General features: G+C 37.6%; 1 protein-coding gene across 2 annotated transcripts in view; it reads left to right on the plus strand.

Moving 5' to 3' along the window:
• Positions 1 to 25,975, plus strand: part of TTC28 (tetratricopeptide repeat domain 28) — a 424,481-nt gene that overhangs the window by 129,113 nt on the left and 269,393 nt on the right. For both annotated transcript variants that reach the window (XM_044244012.1, XM_044244011.1), the window contains exons 3-4: positions 2,155 to 2,427; positions 3,373 to 3,503. In XM_044244012.1, the coding sequence (XP_044099947.1) occupies positions 2,155 to 2,427; positions 3,373 to 3,503 (404 nt within the window). The remainder of the gene's footprint in view (positions 1 to 2,154; positions 2,428 to 3,372; positions 3,504 to 25,975) is intronic.

Below are 25,975 nucleotides of genomic sequence, written 5' to 3' on the forward strand. Positions count from 1 at the left end.
TTTTGGGAATTCCTTTTTCTACTTCTGCCCCCTGCCTTCCACTGTAAAAGCTGAAATCATCAGATCCTAATGTTCCCATCCTCCTTTGCAGCTAAGAGCCACCTCTGAGTTAGGAGCTAAAGGTTCAAAGAAGAAAGGCTAGCACAGAGTTTGTTCGGACGGTGTTGGTTGGCAGTTGTGACATCTGTTTTCTAAAGGTGACATTCAGTGGTGGCGGAGGCAGCATTGGAAGCTGAGGTGTCCTGGGTTTAGTTTTGATGGTCATGTTGCTTTCACTACAGAGTTTTTGTGGCACGATTTTGACTGTGGGTCTGGAGGCCTGCCTTTTTGCCCTGGGCAATAGCTCTTCAGTGCATTTCTTTTCTACTTAAAACCAGCCAAGATTGGTTTCTTTTGTTAATAACTAAAAATTTTGCCTGGTATGGCATCAGAGAGCCTGGCCTTAGAGCCCTGCAGTGGGTTCTGGTCTTGGCTCTGTTCTAAGCTGTCTGAACTTAGGTAAATCACTTCAGAACTTAGAGGCATCATTGCTAAGATGGGTATTTTCAAGGTCTTTTCGGCTTTAAAATTCTGTTATTTTTGCTTCTGCTAATTGACTGGTGGGATGCTAGTAAGATCATCATTGACTCCCAGACCCATCAGTGGGTACCACCAAATTCTGCTCACATTGATTTCAGTATGGTACTATTTTCTATTCTAGTAATTCCTGGGTTCTTGTGCCTGTATTTAACCCTATTGGTCAGCTAGTGTTTACTGGTACTACTCACAGTTGCATCTTGACAGGTGTAAAAATGTTCTTTGTTCTCTATTTAGTGATCTGATTGAAGGGGGAAAAATGCTTTAGGCATCAGTAGGTTTCGAGGTTTCTGTGGTAATGTTGATTCAGATGAGAGCTCCTCAGTGTGGAGTTGAAATTCAAAGCCATAAATTGTAAAAATTACATTTTAATGCAGTACCGTTGGCTGAGATATTCAGGATTTAAAGAGACCAGGGTTTTAGTAGTTTTTTTTTTTTTTAAACATATGTACAGGGGAACAACTAATGTGAAATAGTTTTTCATGAAAGCTAACAAATGTGTTGTAAGTGCTACGTCATTATAGGGTTATAGCCAGTGGCTCTGCAATTGTCTTTAAAAAAAATGGGAGGGGGGGAGAAGCACTTAGAGGTCATCCTCTAAGACTCAAGTGGAAAGAATCTCTTTGTGGCTTTCAGAGCCTTAGTCCATGTCCTTTCCAGATACCACATGAAAATAAAATGAGATCAACCTTAATTTTGTCTTCTGTCTTACCTTAGTACATTCAAATGATTTTTTTTTCTTTTATGCTTTCATTTGTCACCCCAACAAAAGCTGGTAATACTTTTTTATTTGGTCATACTGGTCTTAGAAGAAGCAGCGGATGCTGGGTTGCAGTGAGGATGATGGGGATTTTGTTGGGAGAGTGTCTTTGAGTTCATCTTCCAGGGAAAAGGTAGATGGCATTCTATTAATCAGTCATTCAGATTCAGATTACACAAACGTTTATTGAACTCCAGATGTATTAGGGACTATCACCTGTGTTGCAACAGGAAGCTTTCGATTTAGTGCCCACATTGTGCCAATTGCTATGACATTATTGTAAAGCATTAAACACTCTATAGCAGTGTTCGCATTTAGCTGGGGAAATGCCTTAAAAATTAACATACATGGAATAATTCTAAAATAGTTAAGGGTCGAACAGCAATACCTATTATAAAAATGCAGCCAAAGTTTAGATATGAAGAGTCAGGTGGGCTGGAGGGCCTGGGAATACCATATGGTGGAGTCCAAACTTAAGGGTTATGTTTATAAGATTTTGAGAAGACAGCAGGATGGAGGAGGGAAAACTGTTCGGGGGAAATGGCATGCTAAAGTCAAAGAAAGACCAGAAGAGAAGGTGGGTGTGGCTTACGCAGGTGCAGTATGAAGAAGGAGACTACCTACCAGACGGAGGCTGAGATTACAGGGTCATATGGATAAGTGGACACTCAGGGTGGTGCTAGATTAAGGGCTGAAGAGTTTGTACTTGAAATGGCCCATAAAGAGGTACGATACACATTTGTTTCTAGAGCATATTACAAAAGATTGTTTTGTATATCATCCTACATTCTCTTGTTTCCTTTTTCTTTTCTCCCCAGACTCCCTCGAGCCCACTTATCAGCAGCTTCAGAAAATGAAACTGGACAAGAGCCCCTTTGTGGTCGTGTCTGTGGTTGGGCAGGAACTCCTGACAGCTGGCCATCATGGGGCCTCTGTGGTTGTCTTAGAAGCTGCTCTCAAGATTGGCACCTGCAGCCTCAAACTGAGAGGTTCTGTTTTCTCTGCCCTGAGCAGTGCTTACTGGTCTCTCGGAAACACGGAGAAGAGTACTGGATACATGCAGCAGGACTTGGATGTAGCCAAGACCTTAGGTAGGGTTGCGTCTGTCTTTTATTTCAATACAGAAAGGAAATAAAGCTGATTAGCCTCACATGGATGGGAATAACATATGCAATGAAAAGTGAGTGTGTCTCTAGAATGTTCTCTGTTTTACAGCACTTAGGTCTTCAGGGCTTTTCTTACAGCAAAAGGCCAAGTTCTGTGGATTAACATATTAACATATTCATTGCCCTCTTCAGAGATTTGGGCTAACAGATTTAATATCCCAAGTGATAGTATTGATGGGTGAATCCTTCATCTTAATTTTAATTTTTGTCTATCTTAGAAAGCATCAGCATTTTGTCAGAAGTAACAGTATAGTGCAGTGGTTGAGAGTGTGGCCTGTGGAGCCAGAAGGCTGAGTTTAGAATCCCCATTCTGCCTCTTACTAGCCATATAACCTTCTGCAAGTTGCCTCACCTCTTGGTGCTACCATTTCCTCATCTGTAAAATAATGTGGCTTATGATTATGATTGTTGTTACAGTGATTATTCAGTGACTTGCAGCACTGCAGGAAGAGAAGAGTATAGTCGATCTATCATCAGCACCCTTGTAAAGAAGCAACATGTCATAGTGGGTTTAGTTAAATGACTGAATCAACATGCTGATGGTTGTTCAGAATCTGAGGTCATTTAGCAGAGCATTGAGGTGACTCATAGCAGCTTGTTTGTGTCAAGGTCTTTAACCTCTCATTTCCAGGATACCTATGTCCCCAAATGTAGTTTATGTTATAACAACAGTTATTGTCCAGAGCTTTAAGTTCTAGGACCATAACTTACTACACTGAGTCTTGTAGAAAAAGAAAATACTTTTCTAAAAGAAGGCAAATGAAATCTTAGCTAGTAAATCTGTGGTTCTTAAATTAAGATGGGCATTATAAATTACAATTAACACTCTAACTTAGAGAAATTTTATCTTTTTTTTTAAATCCACTTTAGGTGACCAGACAGGAGAATGCCGAGCTCATGGAAATCTGGGCTCTGCATTCTTCTCCAAAGGAAATTATCGGGAGGCTCTCACTAACCACAGGCATCAGTTGGTGCTTGCTATGAAACTCAAGGATCGAGAGGTAGGATGTTTGCCTGCAGACCAAAAACATGTTTTTTTGAAACATGGAGTCTTTATTGCTGTTCCGAATGTTTTACATATCGTAAAATGTTACTTTTAGAGGTTGATAATCATTGCCTCTATCTTTAATGACAATCAGGTGTAGAATGTCTACCACATATGCACCTTGGGCCTATAGAATTGAATAAGACTTTGGTCCCTGACCTCAGGATCTTAACAGCTTGCATTATTTGGATGCATGACTCTTATTCTATTCAAATATGAAAGGAGGAAACCCATGTAAAATTAACAAAAAACGGTATCTTCATGATATATCCATTAAATTAAAGAAGTACCCATTTGCTTTATTTGAGATGGAGTATTAGTACTGCAAACTCTTCATTTTATTTCTTCGGCGGATTTTAAACTCAGGTGGTAGAAGCATATTAAGGGTGATTGAGAGTCTTGAATTACAATGATGAAGAATATTATCCTATCTTTATTAGAGAAATGGAATGTAATATTCTCAGAGAGCTGATATCCAGTAGATACCACATGAGAAAGTGCTTGCAAAGTGGAGAGAGGGTGGAGTTTGGAATAAAATAGACCCAGACTGGAATCCCTGCTCTAGTACTTTCTGGCTCTGGAATCTTAGGGAAATTATTACTTAGCTCCTCTTTGCCTCTGTTTTCTTTCTTAGAAAATAATGATTATATTTATTCCTTACACAATTGTGATAGGATTATAAATAATGTATATGTAAAGTACCTAGAATGGTGCTTAGAATTCCATAAATGGTAGCTTCTAATACATTTTATTAATAAGGAAGAGACGGGTAATAGAGGCAACAAGAAATTTACGAATCAATCTATGTATTGGGAAATATATTTAGTTACATCTTAGCATTTCACTGTGGAATATGATAGAGATTATTTTTATTATTTAAATGACCTAACATCTTTGAGTCTCTAGAACATGGTCATCCACTAGGAGGGGACGGGGGAAGAAAAAAGCCTTTGTTTTAATGGTGTGCTGTACTCTCCTCTTGGGAAGGTGAGAGACTTCCATAAAGTCTCTCTCATTTGTCGGTGTCAGGAAAAAAGTCTTTGAAAGCTACTAAAATGTATAATTAGAGAGAGATTGACTTTAGGTGATTCTATTTTCAAGAGAGTTACCTAACTACTTTTCTCTTTGCCTATTTACTCTTAGTTTACAAACAATTCTTATAAGCCAGATGATCTGACTTCTTGATGTTAAGAGATTGAAAAGAGGGATCAGACTTCTAGACACAGAAAAGCTGATGGCATTAAGTGAGAGCCAGGTTTAAGAACTAAAACAGCTTAGTTGTCTAGATAGGGCCGTTTAGTGAAGGCTGGGATGGCTCTAAGTATTTCAAAAGCTGCATTTATACTGTATTTTCCTGACCTTTGGGATGCATATGTATTAGCCCAGTTACTTGATGGGGTAGAAAGACTTGTAATTAGGATATAAGATTATCATAGGTATTAAAAAGGAGAAGTGGAAAAAAAAAAGAAGTGAAAGTTTTCTGCCTTCCTTATTCTTAATATTGTAATTTTCTTTAGTCTGTGTTTTCTGGGTTTTATAAACCTTTGCTGTATAATACGTTATTAAGAAATCACTGGTTATAAGGATGGAGGGGACCTTGAGATTGTATCGGAACCAATTCCTTCCCCAAATATTCCCTTCTTGGAATTTCCACTTGGCCACAGACACCCTGTTTCCCCCTCTTTTGGCCTCTGGTTAACCACTACTATAGTAGTTCACAAGTCTGCCTATTGGGAAACCTTCCTTATGTATAACTAAGACTGATTTTAGCCCTCTGGGACTAGATAGAGAGTGTTCAGAATGTAATTAATGGCCTATGGCTTCTCCTTTTCCAAGTTGAAAAATCCCATTAATTTTCTTTTTATTTCCCCCATTAATTTTCTCTTCAAATTTTCTCATTATCAAAAGTTGAATAATTTTTACAATTCTCTTCTGGCTCTTCCACTTTCCCTGTTGCCCACTCTGCTTATTGGTTAGCCATAGGTTGGCCACCACAGAAGCCTTCTTTTGGGAAGTTCTGTCTAGCTCATGCTCCTGCTCTGTGTTGGCATATTTATCTGATTTCTAGACTGACCTATAGAATTTCTCTTGACTCTCATTGTGTCTCTTCTGTTGTATTTGCCTCTGGAATCATAGGGTACTCTTCATTTTCTTGAGAATGTAATGTCATTTTCTTACCTTTTTTCTTAAAATTTTTTTTAAAGATTTTATTTATTTATTTGACAGAGAGAGATCACAAGTAGGCAGAGAGGCAGGCAGAGAGAGAGAGAGAGAGAGAGGGAGGAAAGCAGGCTCTCCGCTCAGTGGAGAGCCCGATGCGGGACTCGATCCCAGAATCCTGGGATCATGACCTGAGCCGAAGGCAGCGGCTTAACCCACTGAGCCACCCAGGCGCCCCTTTTTCTTAATTTTTAATGTTGTATTTGAGTGCTGCTACTTGTCTTTCTGCATTTAGCTGGAAATCTTTATCCCCACATCCCTGACACCAGCCAGTAGCTGTTAAGACTAGAGTTGATATTGGTCCAGAACTTAAAGGAACATAAAAATGCCCAAGGAGAACTATTGCAATCATATATATTTCATTCAGTTTCAAAGTTTTGGTTGGCCAGTCTTATGTGATATGATTCAGTTAAGTGTGATATCTGCTTGCGATGTACCTAACATGTACACAGCACTGCGCTGAGGGTTCTGGGTCTAGGCAGTAGGGGTGGGGTTACTCCCCGTGAGGGGCTTATGTTATCTTTGAGACAGACTTTAAGATAACAAAAATATCAAAACAATGCTTGAGCAATAAATAAATAATTAATCACTGCCAAGATGCTCAAATACCAGAAGAGAGAGAGACTGGTATAGACTTGTGGGTGCTTTGTGAAACAGGTGGAACTCAAGTTGGCTCCTGAGTGTGATGTAGAAATTGGTATGCAGGCTTCTCAGATCTGGTTAACATATCAGTCAGGTGATCCCTTATATCACTTGTGAGCGATGAGATAGTTCATACCATTAGCAAAGATCAGATACTATTTTCTGCCATCCTATTCGTTATGCTCATAAGCTTAGCTTTTTTAAAAGGTAATATTTATTAGTTTTATCCAATTATATAAAAAACTCATGAAAATAACCAGCCATAAGCCTTAGATTTTCATATATATACATAATGATTGTTTCGACCTATCCAAACAAAAATTGAAATCCTCCTGTGATAACTTTTATACCTTGTTTTTTCATTAATATTTTTTCACTTAATTTTTATACATTTCTGTATTTTATTAAATGTTCTCCTGAAAGTCTTATGATTTGATCACAAATCATTTCATCTATACCCTTACTGTAATACATTTAGTTTGTTTCAGAAGCTTTGGTATTATGAAATCTGGAAAAACATCTTTGTAAATACATCTTTGAACATATCTCCCATCATTTCCTTTAGCTAAATTATTAAAAGTGGGCTTCGTGGGAAAAACATATTAAGGCTTCTGATACTTACTGCTAAATAGCTCTTGGGAAGGCTGTATCTGTTTTTAGTCCTACCAGCAATGTATCAGAAGTTCCATTTCCCTGAACTGGCCAACACAAGGCATTATTAAATAGTAAATAAATTAAAAAGTCAAATTGATGAGTAAAAAAAAGTGATATCTTACTGTTTTACACTGCATTTGACTGCTATTGAGGCTACTTTTTTTTCCCCCTAAGATTTATTTGTTAGAGAGAGAGGTGGGGAAGGGGCAGAGGAAGAGGGAGAGAGAGTATCTCAAGCAGACTCCACACTGAGCGAGGAGCCCCCTGCAGGGCTTGATCTCATGATCCTGAGCCGAAATCAAGAAGTGGGTACTTAACCAACTGAGCTACCCAGGCACCCTAGGGCTGACTATTTTAAAAAATGTTTTTTATAAAGAGCTTTAATACTCATCCTGTCTTTTTCTATTGTGATGTTGGTTATTTTATGTTTTATTTTATTTTATTTTATTTTTTTATGTTGGTTATTTTGTGTTGATTTGATCCTGGGCCTAACTCTGTCAGCCCAGTGAGCTGTTGGACAGTTTGTGCTCAAAAACAAATTTTTGCTTATTGTTGCTTCACTATGCATTTTACATCTGCTACAAGTTTCATAACATTATTCTTTTTAAAAATGTCTACAATATCCTTTCTCCCCTCACTACCCCCAAATACATTTTTAAATCATTTTGTCAAATTTTGGAGACTCTTCCATTGGTATTTTTGTTGGAATTTACATATAATTATGGATAAATTGATGTCTTTTCAGTAGTCAGTCTTCTATTCAGGAGCCTGATCTGTGCTTGCATTTCACTTTTTATGCCTTTTAGGGTCTGAAACTTTGAGGGGAGTATTGATGGCATATAAAGGGTGTTTCTTTTACATGTTTTGCATGTTTTGACCATATGAAAATTCTCTTATAGCTCATAATTTTTTGTTGATTCTTAATTAATTTTCTTGTAATGGGAATTTTTTGCAAATAATGATAGTGTTGTGCATTTGTATCCATGTGTTATATCCCTACTTTTTTACCTCTTAATTATTACACCGTTAGAACTTTGAAAACTCCCCCGAAAAGTATCACTCTTCCTCTTGAGTACAAAAAGTTCAGAGAATGTACTTTTTATGACTACCCTATTCTCATATTATATCTGTGACCTCAAACTGTGCCTTGGTTTCCCTTTTACATTATTTTGATATTGAGATAAAATAATAGGAAGCTGCCTTTTGAAACAAAAGCTAACCACTGTGAATGCTGTGACTATAAGAATAACAAGCTACGGGCGCCTGGGTGGCTCAGTGGGTTAAGCCGCTGCCTTCGGCTCAGGTCATGATCTCAGGGTCCTGGGATCGAGTCCCACATGGGGCTCTCTGCTCAGCAGGGAGCCTGCTTCCTCCTCTCTCTCTCCCTGCCTGCCTCTCTGCCTACTTGTGATCTCTCTCTGTCAAATAAATAAATAAATAAAAATCTTAAAAAAAAAAAAAAAAAAAAAGAATAACAAGCTACCTCATTCTGCATTTCACATCTTTGGCTATAGTACATTTTAATATTTTCCCAAATAGTGACATAGCAGCCTGGAACCACTTTGTCCACTTACCTTAAAGAACAATAGGTTTTTCTGCTATACAGTCACCATCATACTTAGTAGGGGAGGTGATACCTTCTCCACAGGAATTTTTCATTCTAACTAGCCTTCTATCTGCTTTAATGGTTTGAAAATTAATTTCAGGTGCCCACAGAGACCTTCCTATGAGCCAATATTAATTGTCAGAAGAACGCATAAATTATGTTGTATTAGCAATGTTGTTCTCTATTCAGGGAATCTGATATGCAAATATGCTGATGACTCTGAAGTTTTTTTTTATCAGTCTTATTTCTCTCCTGGGCATCATATTTCTTTATCCAGTTGCCTCCTGGACACCCACCTTCAATTCTGTATGCCTAACTTAGCCCTCAGTCTGTGCCTATGTCTGCATTTCCTGTTTGTCCTGTTGTCCAAGCCACCTAAATCTCATGTTTGGCTTGTTACTGGGTTCTCTTTTTTCTGGCAGTCTCTTTGCTGGCCTGTGCCTTCCTCTGTGCCATCTTTTGCCCGGACCCTTGCAGAACTGCCCACACTAACATGTACTCTCCACCAAGTGAAGAGGAGAGAGTGTTTACTGCTTGGACATATGAGTATAGCCTGGAGTTGCTGCCATAAGTAGGTAATTTCTTTCTTTCAAGTATAGTGCAGTGTAGTTGAGAGTGTGAACTTAGGTAAGAGACAAACTTGAACTTTGGCCCTGCCACTTATTACCATGTGATCCTGAAAATTATCTAAACTCTTCTAAGTGTGATGGACAGGAGAGTTGTTTCCAGTTTTTGGCTGTTATGAAGAAGCTGCTAATAAACATTCTTGTATATATCTTTTGGGAAACATCAGCACTTGTATCTGTTAAGCATTGGGTCATGTATATGTTTAGATTTATTAGATGTTTACCAGCTTTCCATAGTAGTTGCACCAAGTTATACCATCAGCATTGTGTAAGGGATTGTGAAGCCTTAATAGCAGGTAAATAAAAAGTAAAAAGAATATGGAAACATATATATCTGAGTAGATAATTCTGTAAGGGATTGTAATAGTAACTACTTTGCTTATTGTTGTAAGGATTAAACGAGTCCATATACAGTGTATCCTTAGCACAGTGCCTGAGACACAATAAGAATTCAACCATGGTGCTACTGTTATTATTGGCATTACTGTTGTCACCATCATTTAAATGATTCATATACAGTTGCATATGCCTATGTAATATCAGAGCTTAATTCAGTGTAAAATTGTTTTCCCCCAGATAGTCAAGTAAACTGAACATGCTTGGAAAAAGTATTGTTTATCCATTAGGTAACTTTGCATACTTCTTGTCATTCTGGAGAATGTAGATACTGTGATTTGTGAAATGTTTTAACTCTGCCCTGATTCTAATTTCTTCTTGATTTGATCCATCACCTAGTGAGATCTTTGAGTTATCCCTCGAAAATTCAGTTCTGATCATGCAATTTTCCTGCTTAAAAGCCTTTGATAGTTTTTTTTGCCTTCAGAATAAAGTTCAAACCCCTTCATAATCTTTTCCCATTACTTCATCTACTCTGTGGCATACACCTTATCATCTGTTCATACAAGCCTACTTGCCGTACTTTGTTAAACATGCCTTATACTTTACCCTCCATATCTTTACTCAGTCTAGACCCTCTGCATAGAAGACCCCATCTTTGACCCCTCAGCAAGGTTTTAGTATTCAGGTTTCATTAAATAGTCTCTGCATCACCAAAGCTCTCTTTTTCAATTTTTATCTTTTTTACCCATTATCATACAAATGTCGGTGAAGCCCGATTTATCAATCCCCTCTGACCCCACTTTAAAAAAAAAATGGTTTGTGCCTTTTGTGTTCTGTTTAAGAAAATGTTTGTGTATCCCAGTGTCATGAAAATAGTCTTCTGTGAGGCTTTATTGTTTTACCTTTTGTGATTAGGTCCCCTGCCACTTGGAATTTACATTTGTGTTTGGTTTGTGGTAGGGATCAAAGTTCAGCTTTTCCCCTCATATGAGTATCAGTTGACCCAGTACTGAATATTCCACAAGACTACACTGTGTGTGCTGCTTTTGTCATAAGTCAGGCATGAGGTATATAAAGGACTCTCTTTTCTGTGTTGTTGATCTCTTTGTCTATCTTGATGCCAATAGCATATTGCCTAATTACTGCAGCTTTTTAATGAGTCTGGAATTCTGATCATGTAATTCTAGTAGCTTTGTTTTTCTTTGAGATTGCTTTGGCTATTCCAGGTTCCTTACATTTATGTACATGTAAGTAAATGTATGTATTTTAAAATTAGCTCTTGGTTTCCCCATCTTTCCCTCATGGTAGAGCATTGAATCTATATATATATCTATATCTAGATATATAGATAGATAGATATCTATATATATAGATATCTATCCATCTATCTATCTATATATTTGAGTCTTACAGTCTTTGAACTTGGTATATTTCTCCATTTATTTAGGCCTTATAAAATCTATTTCTACAATATTTTATAGTTTTTTTTAAAGATTTTTAATTTTATTTCTTTCAACAGAGAGAGAGAGATCACAAGTAGCCAGAGCAGCAGGCAGAGAGAGAGTGGGAAGCAGGCTCCCTGCTGGGCAGAGAGCCTGGTGCAGGGCTCGATCCCAGGACCCTGAGACCATGACCTTAGCTGAAGGAGGAGGCTTAACCCACTGAGCCACCCAGGCACCCAATGTTTAATAGTTTTCAGTGTAGAACTATTGCATATCTCTCTATAGTTTAATCTTGAGGTTTTAGGTGTGTGCATATGCATATATGCATGCTATTGTAAAGATTATTTTATTATTTTCTCTTTTAATTCAGTAGTATTTTATTTTTTAATTCTAGTGTGATTAACATACACTATTATATTAGTTTCAAGTGTACAATATGGCAATTCTATACATTACTCAGTGCTCATCATGGTAAATGTACTCTTAATCCCCTTTACCAGTTTCTCCCAACGCCTCACCCATCTTCTCTCTAGTAACCACCAGTTTGTTCTCTATTGTAAATGGCATTTTAAAGTTTATTTTTTCCTGCTTCTCTTCTTCAGCCCAGATATTGAGCAACCCTGGGAACAGGTTTATTTGCTCAGCCATTCATATTCCCATACTACTTTGTTTTACCTTTTTTTATTTTTACCATTATATAATTAATATGTGAGTTAGTTGTTGATGTCAAAGATTAAAACATTATCTTTTCCAGAAGTAACTCCTGTTACCAGTTTGAAGTATTTCTCTTCTAGACCTACATTGTCCTTTGTGGTAGACACTACTGTGTGTGGCTGTTGAGCATTTCATGTTTGAAATGTGATTTGTTTGAATTAAGACATTATATAAATGTATAATACATTATATAAATGTAAAATACACACTGAACTTTGAGGACTTAGAAGGAAAAAAAAAAAGAACCCCAAATATCTCTTTACTAAGTTTTTATATTGACTAAAACACAATAATATTTTGGGTACATTGGATTAAATAAAATGTTGTTAATTCCACTTTTCTTGTCTTATATTTTTATGTGGTTATTAGAAAGCTTAAGTTATTTCTATTAGGCAACATGGCTGTAGCCCATTTTCTCTTATAGTTTTGCTTTTCATATGTGGGAATATGATACTGTTTTCCAAATGGTTCTTTCACTCAGTGGTCTTAAACTCCTTTTCATGTTAGCACATGCAGATCAACCACATTTTCTTGAACTTCTGTTTAGTGATGGTGTACCATTAGTATTTAGTTATGATTGTGCCATTCATCTGCTGATGGAATGTTTAAGGAGATTTTTTTTTCCCCTTTTGCAAGCATGCTTGCCGTAAAAAAGACCTTGTACAAGTCACTTTGTACATATAAGGAGTAGAGTTGTGTCTAGCAAGTGTAATTGCTGGGTACACAACTATTATACACATTTTAAATGAAAAGATCTTCTCAAATTGCACACCAAAAAGGTTGTTCTAAACCCATAAGCCCTTGATATTAATCTTTTATTTATTTTTATTTTTTATTATTTTTTTATTTTTTAATTTTTTTTTTTTTAAAGATTTTATTTGTCAGAGAGAGAGAGTGAGCGAGAGCGAGCACAGGCAGACAGAATGGCAGGCAGAGACAGAGGGAGAAGCAGGCTCCCTGCCGCGCAAGGAGCCCAATGTGGGACTCGATCCCAGGACGCTGGGATCATGACCTGAGCCGAAGGCAGCTGCTTAACCAACTGAGCCACCCAGGCGTCCCAATCTTTTATTTTTTTTAATTGATTAGCAAAAGGTAGCTCCTAGTGATACCTCAGTTATAGTACTTACCATTTGTTTGTAATGGCGGTCTTCTCCCTGTTGTATAATTGGCAGCTTCTGGAGGGAAAGGAGAATAGCTTATTTATATTGATAATCCCATTCATTCCCTTATTCAACACATGTTTACTGCTCAGTGCTTACTGTGTCCCAGATCCTATAATGCCTTTGTGTATAAAGATGGATATGCCATTGTTCTTGCCCTCAAGGAACTCAAATATTCTAGCAGATCATCTGCAGTGTTCCAGTCCCGTGTCAGTAAATGCTTATTAACCTGGAGGAAAAACATTGAAGCTTATATAGTAGGTAAAGAGTGCTCACATTTCCTTGGTTCTTATGAATGGTGGTCTTCATTTTGTTCAGAGCTGGAGAGGAAGACTTATGGAAGCTCAGTTGTAAATACCAACTAAGTTTACTTTTCTGCAGCTACTTTGTGTCAATAACTAAAACCTATAGTTTACATTCAAAAGGATACTTCTTATATTCTGATTATACCCACCATATAAAACATCTTTTAAAAGACTTTATTTACTTATTTGACACACAGAGAGAGATTACAAGTAGGCAGAGAGGCAGGCAGAGAGAGAAGAAAGCAGGCTCCCTGCTGAGCAGAGACCCCGATGTGGGGCTCAGTCGCAGGACCCTGAGATCATGACCCGAGCCAAAGGCAGAGGCTTAACCCACTGAGCCACCCAGATGCCCCCATATAAAACATTTTTTAAATGAAATTTCATTATTTGTAATTTTGAAGATTAAAGGTAAATTATAATCATCAACTTATGAACCTCTGGGTTCACAAGAACTGTTATTTCCCACCCCTCCCCAAGGACTACTTGACTTTTTGAGAAAATTGATCCTTCTAGATTTCCTTTAGGATGTAGCTACAGGAAATTAATTAGACAGTTCTTGATGACATCACCCCAACCACAGCACTTTCTCTGAAAACAATTCTATTTTTCTTGGACCTTTTTGCAGCATTTTTTGCACTGTGTGTATTAGTGTATTAGTATGAAGTCCACACAAAAATTTGTGGGGGGGAGTGACACACACACACAGGGACAGAGACAAAGAATATAGTGAAATAATTATAATACTACCAGTAGTACAGGGGAGAAGGTTAAAAGGTAAAAAGCATTCCATTTTAGCAGAGAACCATATCCTCATAGGGAGTATTAAGTTCAGGAGGGGAATGCTTGGCAACGTTTTCAGTGGTGTGTATCTTACAGGCTTTTAAGAAACAAATAAGATTCTTAAGCTGTAACTCTTCAAATCACTGAAGAGTTGCAAAGTAGACACTTGTGAAGAATGGCCATAGGACATCAATTTCTTGATTGTGCTCTTTGTACTTTGTATTACAAATTAGCTGAGCCAGAGCTTTTGAGCCTGTAATGAGTTATAAAAAAGCTCTTTTTCTTATACTGATAAAATAGTTATTGCCTCAAAAGAAATTGCACACCCAGTGAGTATGTATGTATGTGTAATGTCTGATATGTTTGCAAATCATTCTGCCCTTGGCTGTTCCATTCTCCAAATAATTTTTTCAAGTTCTACTCTATCATTACTTCTTCCATTATACTTTTGGGTGTCTTCTTCCAGCTAGGGTGTTTGGCAGTCTCTTCCACAGAGTAGAAGAAACCTCAGACTCAGAATGAGGAGATCTAAATTTGAATCCTGGTTTTGCTATTAGTGGCTGTATATTCTGGGAAGTCCTCTTGTTGCTGGCTCACCATCTGTAAACAGAAAGACCAAATCAGATGATATTTTACTGTCCAGTGTAGTAGCCATAAGTAGTTATATTAAATTAAATGAATTAGAATTAAGGTAAACAATTCAATTCCCCAGTCACAAATAACCATATTTTAAGTGCTCAACAGTCTATGTGTTTAGTGGCTACTATATCAGATATCATAGAAAAAAATTTCTGTCATCTAAAGTTTTATTGAATAGTGTGACTAGAGTTTTAAGTAGCTCTAAACTTTAGTCAGAAGGCAAAAAGTACGTCAGTGTGAATCACAGACCACCTTTATTTTTCCATAGTACCTGATATTTATACTAGAATCATCTGTATTTTCTTTTGATAAACAGGGAAGGAGGGAAGATTCTGCTCCTGATAATGGCAGAGTAGCTCAGCCACATATAACAACTGTGAACTTTGGGAAAAATATAAAACAAACAATTACATGGAGGTACTAGAGAGTGACCAAAAGCTAGCAGAAATTGAAGGAGAATTAAAACCTGGAAGAGGGGAATAAAACTAGATGAATTTCCTATTTTTTAAAATTTCATTTTAATTCCAGTGTAGTGTTGTATTAGTTTCAAGTCTATAATATAGTGATTCAACAGTTCCATATATTCTCAGTGCTCATCAAAATAAGTGCACTTTTAATCCCCTTCACCTATTTAATGCATTCCCCTCCCCACCTCCCCTCTGGTAACCATCAGTTTGCTCTCTATAGTTATAAATCTGTTTTTGGTTGTCTCTCTCTCTCCGTTTCCTTTGTTCATTTGTTTCCTAAATTCCACATATGAGTGAACTCAAATGGTATTTGTCTTTCTCTGGCTTAATTTCACTTAGCATTATACTCTCTAGATCCATCCATGTTGCTGCAAATGGCAAGATTTCATTCTTTTTTGTGGATTAATAATATTCCATTGTATATATGTATCACATCTTTATTTCTTCATCTATAGATGGACACTTGGGCTACTTCCATAATTTAACTATTGTAACCAATAATTTCCTGGTTTTAATGTCTTTATTGCCAGAGTGCCAGTGCCATACCCGACAATGGTACCGAAATGTGTATAGAAACCTGTAGACTTATTGATTGTGGAATTGGAGGACCTATTTGGCCTCACGACAGTAACCGGAAAGAAAGGAGGAAATTCTGGAAAGAGATATCTACATAGAGAAGCCCCAGATTCTGTGTTTAAATTCTCATCGAATCTCTTCAGTAAGCATATGAGGGCAGATTCCAAGCAAATCGGCTAAGGCTGAAGGAATTGAAGCAATTTCAGCTGCTGTTCACTTTAGGGTAGTCTGGTGTTTGAGTTTGTTAGGGTTAACTGCTTGCAAAAACAAAAAAGCTGATACTCTGTAGGGTATATATAACAAAGTCCTGAGTGTCTACAATGTATCATTCACAATGTTCAGGATATATTCTAAAATTATTGGACATATGAAGAAACTGGAAAATGATTTATACTGAAGAGAAAAAAATGCATTCAGTGAGACCAACCCTGAGATGGAATTAATAGGCAAAGGGTTTTTAAACAGTTTATTATAACTATGTTCAAATCTGGAAAGTAAAATATGCTCATAATGAATGCATAGAAAATCTCAAAGGGAATAGAACCATTCTATAAGAAAGTAAAGAAAGCAAAATGAAAATTTTAGCACCGAAAGCCCAATATCTGAAATGAAAACATTCATGATGGGATGTTGTTGTTTTTCTTTTTAAAATTTATTTGTTATTATTAAAGATTTTCAATTATTTATTATTTGACAGAGAGACAGCGAGAGAGGGAACACAAGCAAGGGGCGTGGGAGAGGGAAAAGCAGACTTCCCACCGAGCTGGGAGCCCAACGTGGGTCTTGATCCCAGAACCCTGGGAACATGACCTGAGCTGAAGGCACACACTTAATGACTGAGCCACCCAGGCGCCCCCAAGTTTTTCTTTTTTTTTGGTGGGGTGGTAGGGCAGAGGCAGAAGGGAAGAGAGATAATCCTAAGCAGGTTCCCTGCCTTGTGTGCAGCCTACAACTCAGGGCTTGATCCCACAACCCAGAGATCATGACCCAAGCTGAAATCAAGAATTGGACACTTAGTTGATTGAGCCACCCAGGCACCCTCACTGAATGGGTTTAATTGAATATTGGAGATGACAGAGAAGGAGATATCAGCTTGAAGATAGGTCAGTTGAAATGATCTAATCTGCAAATCAGAGAAAATAGATTGAAAAAAATTAACAGAACCTCAGTGTCTTCTTGGATAATGTCAAAGTGTCTTACACACACACACACACACACGTATGCATGTTGCAGAAAGTTAAAGAGAATAATGGGGGAAAACACTGGTAGAGAAAGTGGCTAAAATTTCCCTAAATTTAGTAAAAATAAATTTGGAGATTCTAGAAATTCAGCTAACCTCAAGCAGAATAAATATAAAGGAACTACACCTATGCGATTTATAGGGAAATGACTATAAGCCAATTATAAAGAAAAAAATTTGAAAGTAACCAGGGAAAAATGACCTGTAACACAAAGAGGGACCAACTATACTAATGATGGCCGATTTCTTAGGAGAAATAATTGAGTCCCAAAGACAGAACAAAATTTTCAAAATGCTGAAAGGAAAACATAAAAACATAAAACTCTGTCAAGCCCAGAATTCAAGAATGAGAAAAAATAATTTTTAAGAATGAAAGCAAAGTAAAGATATTTAAAGAGAAGTGAAAACCAAGAAAAATATCAACAGAGCACGGTAAGAAAGGTTGAGAGAGGATTTTTAGGCTGATGAGAAATGGTATCAAATGGAAACTCAGACCTTTAGGAAAAGAGGAATAGCACCATAAATAATAAATATGCTGGTAAATATAAAATACTGCTTTTATTTTTTTTCCTCATAATTAAGAAACATGCATATGGCTGTTGAAAGCAACAATTATAACATCAAGTTGTAGGATATAAGACATAGAAGGTTGTCACACGTTTGCTTTTCCTATGTTGGAAATGTGAATGGTAAAACCACTTTAGGAAAAGGTCTTACAAGTTTCTTTAAAATGTAAACATACGGAACACCTGGGTGACTCAGTCAGTTAAGTATCTGCCTTTGACTCAGGTAATGATCTGGCTCCTTGCTCAGAGGGGAGCCTGCTTCTCCCTCTGCCTTCCTCTCCCTCCGCTTGTGTTCTCTGTCTCTCTGACAAATAAATAAAATCTTAAAAAATAGACACTGACCCTTTGGTCCACCAAGTTCACCCCTAGGTATTTACCCCAGAGAACTGAAAACATGAGTCCGCAAAAGGACTTGTACAAGAATGTTCATAATAGCAAAAGAACTGTTCTGTTCATAATAGCAACAGAAGCATGGATATAGCCCACTATATCATTGTAAAATACATGCAGTGACATGAGTGAATCTTAGAAACATGAGATTGTATAAAAGATGTAAAAAAACAGAAGAGAATATATTTTATGATTGCATTAGCAACAAGCTCTGGAAAAAGCAAAACTAATCTGTGGGGAAAACAGATCAGTGGTTGCCTTTGGGAGCCAAAGTGGGGACCAGGATTGACTGAGAAGAGATACAAATGAACTTTCTAGGGGAAGCACATTTAGTAAATTGCTAGTAATTGCAGAATCTTTATATTCTGAGATATATATATATGAATGATTTATTTATTTATATATTTGCTATATAATTCTTAAAACTATCCTGTGTCTTTGTAGTTTTTCACTATAAGATATTAGAAAATTTAAAGAATAAAGGATTTGGTGGTGAAAGAAGGATAAGCAGTAATTCTAGTGATCAGTCTGTTGGTGGGAGCTGACCCATGTGGAATGCATTTCACTGGATGCCGCTATCTCTGGCCCCAATGCTAAGAAAAGAAAAACCTCACCACAACTCCCTTCTCCTTCCTGTCTCTATACCCAACATATCCTGGAACAGCATTGCAGCAAAATACTCCTATGTGGGAGCGACCAGGTTTAACTCAATGTCAGAAATCTGTGACTTGCACAGTAGCCTTGCAAAGTATTTTGGGTGGTGTGAGTTGAAGGAGGGAGCAGGTGGCCTTCTGATCTCTGCTTTAGTGAAGGCGTGAGCGCTTACCTTGCCTGCATGACCAGAGGCCTTTTCTTACAGCATTGGCTGTGCAGATTCACCTCTTCCTTATGGAAAGGTGGTAGGACGGGGTAGGAAGTAAGGCATAGGTATCATGGAGAAAGTACCTTAGGCAGTTTATTAGAAGTCATCAGAGCTAATCCTTTCCTTTTATCCTAATGAATAAGGGGCCTATAGAAATTAAGTGACTAATCCAAGATCAACAGTGAGTTGCTTCATATTGTTATATTTAAGAATAGTTTTTCTTTTGTGATTAAATGTGGCACTTGTAAAGATCTTAAAGTAGTCAATATTTTCTCTATAATGTTACAATCTGGAGAATGTTACCTGTGTCCTAGTCATCGCAAATGGTGACCAGTGATAATGAATTGTGTGTGTGTGATTAATGTTTACTATTTACCAAAAAATTCTCATTTTTTATATCTTTTTTCACGTTATTCTCATACAACCTAGAGCAAGGAATGGATTTTTGTGTAGTTCGATATACTTCAGTAATTGCCAAGAGAGACAGCCTCCCTGGCTATATACCAAAGCCTCTTGCTTGATAATGCATATGGTACCATCATTAGGGACCATGAACTGAACCTAGAGAGAAGAAATTTGAGCACAAAGGGTCAGTGTTAAAGAACTCAGGAATAGATAGAATCTGACATATTGGTGGTGGCAGCATTATCTCAGGACTAAGGGGAATTTGAGGGCTATTGTTCCTGAAGTCACTAATGACAGTCTGTAATGGGAAGACCCTGTCATTCTGGTGTGATAGGTGGCATGATGCTTAACAGAACAGCCACGGGATTAACTTGCACTCCCTCCATTTTTAACCTTGGACTTCTCTTTTTCTGGGGACCCTGGAAACCTGGAAAAACTAAAGCAAATTCATGGTATTTTTCCTACTATCTAGATGAGAAAACCAAGGCTTGGGTGATTTTTCTTTAGGCCACACAATAAGGACTAGCATCGTGGTTTTGGAAAACAATACAGAAACACATTCTACTAGCTACTTGGAATAGAATTTTTTGGTACACATCATTAATCCTTGCTGAAATGAAATCCATCCTGTGTGTCCAGTTTTTAAAAAGATAATTTCCAAAACAAAAACAAAAACCGTAATTTCCTACAGTCCATTTTAATTTTGTAAGGACATCGCTGAGGTTTGTTTAATTTTATGTCATTGTGGGTTAGAACAATTAAAATCTGATGAGAATAGATTGTAAGAACAATGCCCTTCCCATCCACTGCTACAAATGATCCAAATTAGGAATCCTTTCTTATTTTCAATTTTAGTTCACTATCAAAAAGTCTGTTTTCAAAGCAGTAATCAGAATCTTTTATTCTCCTGAATAAAAGCACTTTCCTCTAATTACCATAAAACACGTACGAATCTCAAAGTTCTTCTTTTCTACAGAGAAATCACATCCCAAAGAAATCACTATTGAATTGTTTATTGCTTTTCTTTCTTAATCCACATTCTTCTGCAGGCTCACTAACCAGGTGTCCTCTGGTTTCTAGAGATATATTAGAGCATGTCTTTGGGCCTTTCCTGGAAATAGAGGTTAAGAGTGCTAAGAATTTTCTAATTTTTTTTTTTATCATTTTAGCCTCTGATAATACTTCACTAATGAATTAGTTAATTAAACTGATTCTATTTAGAATTTATGGTTAAATTTATTGGTTAAAGCTAAATGTTTATCTTTTAACTATCTTATAGGAGGTTTGACCAGGCAAATCAAGAGGCCAAAATGATTACAGGATGAATAAAATTCTTTTTTTTTAAAGAGTGAGCTACTTTTTTTTTTTTTAAGATTTTATTTATTTATTTGACAGAGAGAGAGTTCACAAGTAGGTAAGAGGCAGGCAGAGAGAGGGGGAAGCAGGCTCACCACTATGCAATAGCCCGAAGCGGGGCTCTATTCCAGGACCCTGAAACCATGACCTGAGCTGAAGGCAGAGACTTAAGCCACTGAGGTGCCCAGGATGAATAAAATTCTTAAGACAATAAACATTCCCAAATTCTCCAGAAATATTAGGCATATAAGGAATTAATTACGCTGATCGGAATTCGTAAGCAGAATATGATTAACATCACATAGACTTTGGCTGAGTCCTCACTCTGACACTTATGTAGTTGTGGGACTTTGAGTAAGTTACTTAAAATTTCAGCCTCAGTTTGCTAATCCATAAAATCGGGGTAATATGCAGTAAAGCATTCTGCCCAGTGTTTCACACATAGCATGTGGTTGGTCGGTAAGTGTTAGCTGCTATGGGAGTCTCTGGCATTGTTCTCCTTGGCCATGAAAGCTGTTAGAGCAGATCTAGTTACTTTCCTTACTTGACAGTATCATACTTCTGTTTATCTAATCAAATCTTAATTAACTCAGATTCATCTGTCTCCTGAATCCAAACCAGTGAGATATTTATTTTTCCTTTGACATATAATTTTACTCTATTACTTGATCCCAGTGTTTTAGGCTAGCCAAGTTTGGAATACTGATACATTTGAAGTATCCCTATAAAAATAGTGGTGACAGTCCCCATTTTGTTGATCTCTCAGCCATCTATAAAACCGTCTCTAAGGCCTGTCACCTTCTGTCTATCACTTACTTTGTTGTAGGGCACTGCTGCTTCAAGTGGGGGGATCAGAATCACTTGGCCAGCTTTTCCAACCCAAACATACCGGATCCCTTCTAATACCACATCTCCTGATTCAGTCTTCTCATCATCTCAGTATAATGGAGCAGAGTGGTCGACAGCATAGTTTGAAAAACAATTTTTTAAAAGAAACATCCTCTTCTCCCACTTGAGAGGTTAAAAACCTGTTATTTTCCTCTAGTGCAGAATACTTTTACTTTCTCCAAAAAAGCAACTGGAGTGTCTTCTTTCAGCAAGAAGAGGTACAAGAGAGCATTTTCATCTAAGAACAATGTTAAGTTCAAGTAGGAATATTTCTGTCAGCGACTGTCTTTCCCAAGGCTCAGCATAGTCTGATAATAGTTTCCTTTACTAAATTACTGGAATGGAAGAATATTCAATAGCTGTAAAGCCTAAGAAACAAAACAAACAAAACAAAACCCTGTAAAGCCTGCACTGGGTTTCTGGTTCCTAGCATTGTCCAGTTTTAAAGCCACCATCACTGAATATGAGATCCTATAAGGACTAGGAAACAACAGCTGCCAAATCAGAAAGATGGCTTTATTAACAGTCTTTATCACAAACCACAAACTGATTTTTGTTTTACGTAAACTCATGGTGGTCGTGGGAATTTACTTTAAGGGCACGCTCTTTGTTCCAAGTGAAATGTGCATGAGGTGGGAAAGGTCTTTGCTAAAGCTTTTATACCAGACTGATGGATTTTCTGAAAGTTGCCTTAGAAATGTCAAACTTCTTATAAAACTTACATAATAGAGCTTAACTAGTCCAATCTGTTTTAAAGTTCATGTTCAGGGTGCCTGGGTGGCTCAGTGGATTAATCAGTGGATTAAGCCTCTGCCTTCAGCTCAGGTCATGGTCTCAGGGTCCTGGGATCGAGCCCCGCATCGGGCTCTCTGCTCAGTGGGTACCTGGTTCCCCCTCTCTCTGCCTGCCTCTCTGCCTACTTGTAATCTCTCTCTCCTTCTGTCAAATAAATAAATAAAATCTTAAAAAAAAAACCTCATGATCTACAAGTGATTACTAAATTTCAGTCTGTCACAAATGGATCCCTTGCTGTAAGATTCAAGATATTGTATCTATTTTCTTGATCCATCACTATCAAATTACTCATCTCCTAATGCATTCTTACTAGCATCTTTCCTTCAATCCATATCCTTTTGGGGGGGGGTTGCTCTTAGTAAATAATTACTTCCCTCTTGTCTTAGATTCTTTTCATTTTGCTTGTATTTGTTTATATACTGTTTTCATATAGAAACAAACATCTTATGTGATCAAGTTTCCAGCTTGGCCCTTAGCACCTTAGTCACTTTATAATCTGTAGATGAAGTAAAAGCTTCATCTCCTATTTCTGAGATTATCTCACTCTTGAGAGTCTTTTGAACCCAAAGAATAGGTGGTTGAAAGATAGGTTAAACAATAGAAAGGAGGAAACAAATTGTGTATGGACCGTTTGTGAAATGAATTTGCAGTGTGAGAACTACAGTTATATATTTATGTGTGTATGTGTTTAAGTAGATTTTTATTGGAATATGACATATACATTGGAAAATTTCACAAATCATTTTTTAAAATGATGTTTCACGTAGTGAACATACCTGATTAACCTACGATCAAAACTAGAATGTTACCAACAACCTAGCAGCTTCGTTCCTGTCTCCTTCCAGTTTTAACCACCCTCCAAGGATAACCACCATTCTTTTTTTTTTTTTTTTTTAAAGATTATTTATTTGACAGACAGAGATCACAAGTAGTCAGAGAGGCAGGCAGAGTGAGGGGTGGGGAAGCAGGCTCCCTGCTGAGCAGAGAGCCTGATGTGGGGCTCGATCCCAGGACCCCGGGATCATGACCTGAGCTGAAGGCAGAGGCTTTAACCCACTGAGCCACCCAGGTGCCCCGATAACCACCATTCTGATTTATAATCTTATAGGTTTGTTTTCCCGTTTTTGAACTTTGTACAGATGGGACTCATATAGAGTAGCCTCTTTTGTGCTTGGCTGCTTTGGCTCAGCCTTATGTTTGTTAGATTCATTATTGATGATGGCTGTAACAGTGGTTCCTGTATTCTCATCCTTGTAGTTTTCTATTATATACACACACACACACACACACACACACTAATTATTCATTCATTTTGGCCATTTCTGGTTTTCTTTCGAAAATTCTGTTTCAGTGTTATTGTTGATCCTTTGAAAGTATCTTTTTCCCTCTCTTCTGGCTTTTTCCTTTTGTCTTTGGTTTTCAGCACTTTTACTGTGATATTGCCTAGCTGTGGTTTGCTTTGTATTTCTTCTGTGTGACGTTCCCTGAGCTTCTTAGATCGTGGCTTGATGTTTTCATCAGTATCCCAACATTGTCAGCTATCACCTCTCAGATACTGTTTCTATATTTTGCTTCTGGCCTCCTGTTCTAGGATTCCACTTACATGTAAGTTATACCTTTTCACCGTGTTCCATTTGTATCTTTTGCTTTCCATTGTATTTTCCATCCATTTTATCTCTGTGTTTCAGTCTGGATGTTTTACTCTCCTATATTGTAGATCACAAATATTCTCTCTTGAGCTGTTCTAACTTTCTGTTAAGCCTATCTACAACATTGTTGTTTTTTTTTTTAAAGACTTTATTTATTTATTTAGATAGGGCAGAGGGGAAGAAAGAGAGAGAATCCCAAGCAGACTCTGCACTGAGCACAGAACTTGATGTGGAGCCCAGAATCATGGCCCCGAGGTCATGACCTGAGCCAAAATCAGGATTCTGACACTTAACCAACTGGACCACCCAGTCGCTCCTCTACCACATTTTTAAAAAAAATTTTTTATTAGTTATAAACATATAATATATTTTTATCCCCAGGGGTACAGGTCTGTGAATCGCCAGGTTTACACACTTTACAGCACTCACCATAGCACATACCCTCCCCAATGTCCATAACCCTACCCCCCTTCTCCTAACCCCACTCCCCCCCAGCAACCCTCAGTTTGTTTTGTGAGATTAAGAGTCACTTATGGTTTGTCTCCCTCCCAATCCCATCTTCTTTCATTTATTCTTCTCCTACCCCTTTAGCCCCCCATGTTGCATCACGACTTCCTCATATCAGGGAGATCATATGATAGCTGTCTTTCTCCACTTGACTTATTTCGCTAAGCATGATACCCTCTAGTTCCATCCACGTTGTCACAAATGGCAAGATTTCATTTCTTTTGATGGCTGCATAGTATTCCTTTGTGTATATATACCACATCTTCTTTATCCATTCATCTGTTGATGGACATCTAGGTTCTTTCCATAGTTTGGCTATTGTGGACATTGCTGCTATAAACATTCGGGTACACGTACCCCTTTGGATCACTACGTTTGTATCTTTAGGGTAAATACCCAGTAGTGCAATTGCTGGGTCATAGGGCAGTTCTATTTTCAACATTTTGAGGAACCTCCATGCTGTTTTCCAGAGTGGTTGCACCAGCTTGCATTCCCACCAACAATGTAGGAGGGTCCCCTTTCTCCGCATCCTTGCCAGCATCTGTCATTTCCTGACTTGTTAATTTTAGCCATTCTGACTGGTGTGAGGTGATATCTCATTGTGTTTTTGATTTGTATTTCCCTGATGCCGAGTGATATGGAACACTTTTTCATGTGTCTGTTGGCCATCTGGATGTCTTCTTTGCAGAAATGTCTGTTCATATCCTCTGCCCATTTCTTGATTGGATTATTTGTTCTTTGGGTATTGAGTTTGATAAGTTCTTTATAGATTTTGGACACTAGTCCTTTATCTGATATGTCGTTTGCAAATATCTTCTCCCATTCTGTCAGTTGTCTTTTGATTTTGTTAACTGTTTCCTTTGCTGTGCAAAAGCTTTTGATTTGATGAAATCCCAATAGTTCATTTTTGCCTTTGCTTCCCTTGCCTTTGGCGATGTTCCTAGGAAGATGTTGCTGCGGCTGAGGTCGAAGAGGTTGCTGCCTTTGTTCTCCTCAAGGATTTTGATGGATTCCTTTCTCACATTGAGGTCCTTCATCCATTTTGAGTCTATTTTCGTGTGTGGTGTAAGGAAATGGTCCAATTTCATTTTTCTGCATGTGACTGTCCAATTTTCCCAACACCATTTATTGAAGAGACTGTCTTTTTTCCACTGGACATTTTTTCCTGCTTTGTTGAAGATTAGTTGACATTCCTCTCCCACATTCTTAATTGAGGAAATTTTGTTTTTCCAGAATACCAGTTTGATTATTGTTTCATAGATTGTAATTCTCTATTGAAATTCTCCATGTTATCACTTTCTCATGAACATATTCATCACAATTAGGTTTTTTTTTAAGATTTTATTTATTTATTTGATAGCGAGAACGCAAGTAGGCAGAGCAGCAGGCAAGGGGAGAGGAGAAGCAAGCTCCTTGCTGAGCAGGGGGCCCGATGTGGGGCTCAATTCTAGAACCCCAGGATCATGACCCACACAGGCAGATGCTTAACTGATTGAGCCACCCAGGTGCCCTCATCACTATTAGTTTAAATTTCATGTCTAGTAAACCATGGGCTTGATTCTATTTTCTTCTTTTTTTTTCCTTTTCTTTTATCTCCTCT

This window comes from Neovison vison, chromosome 3, assembly GCF_020171115.1.
Source record: "Neovison vison isolate M4711 chromosome 3, ASM_NN_V1, whole genome shotgun sequence".
Lineage (NCBI taxonomy): Eukaryota > Metazoa > Chordata > Mammalia > Carnivora > Mustelidae > Neogale > Neogale vison.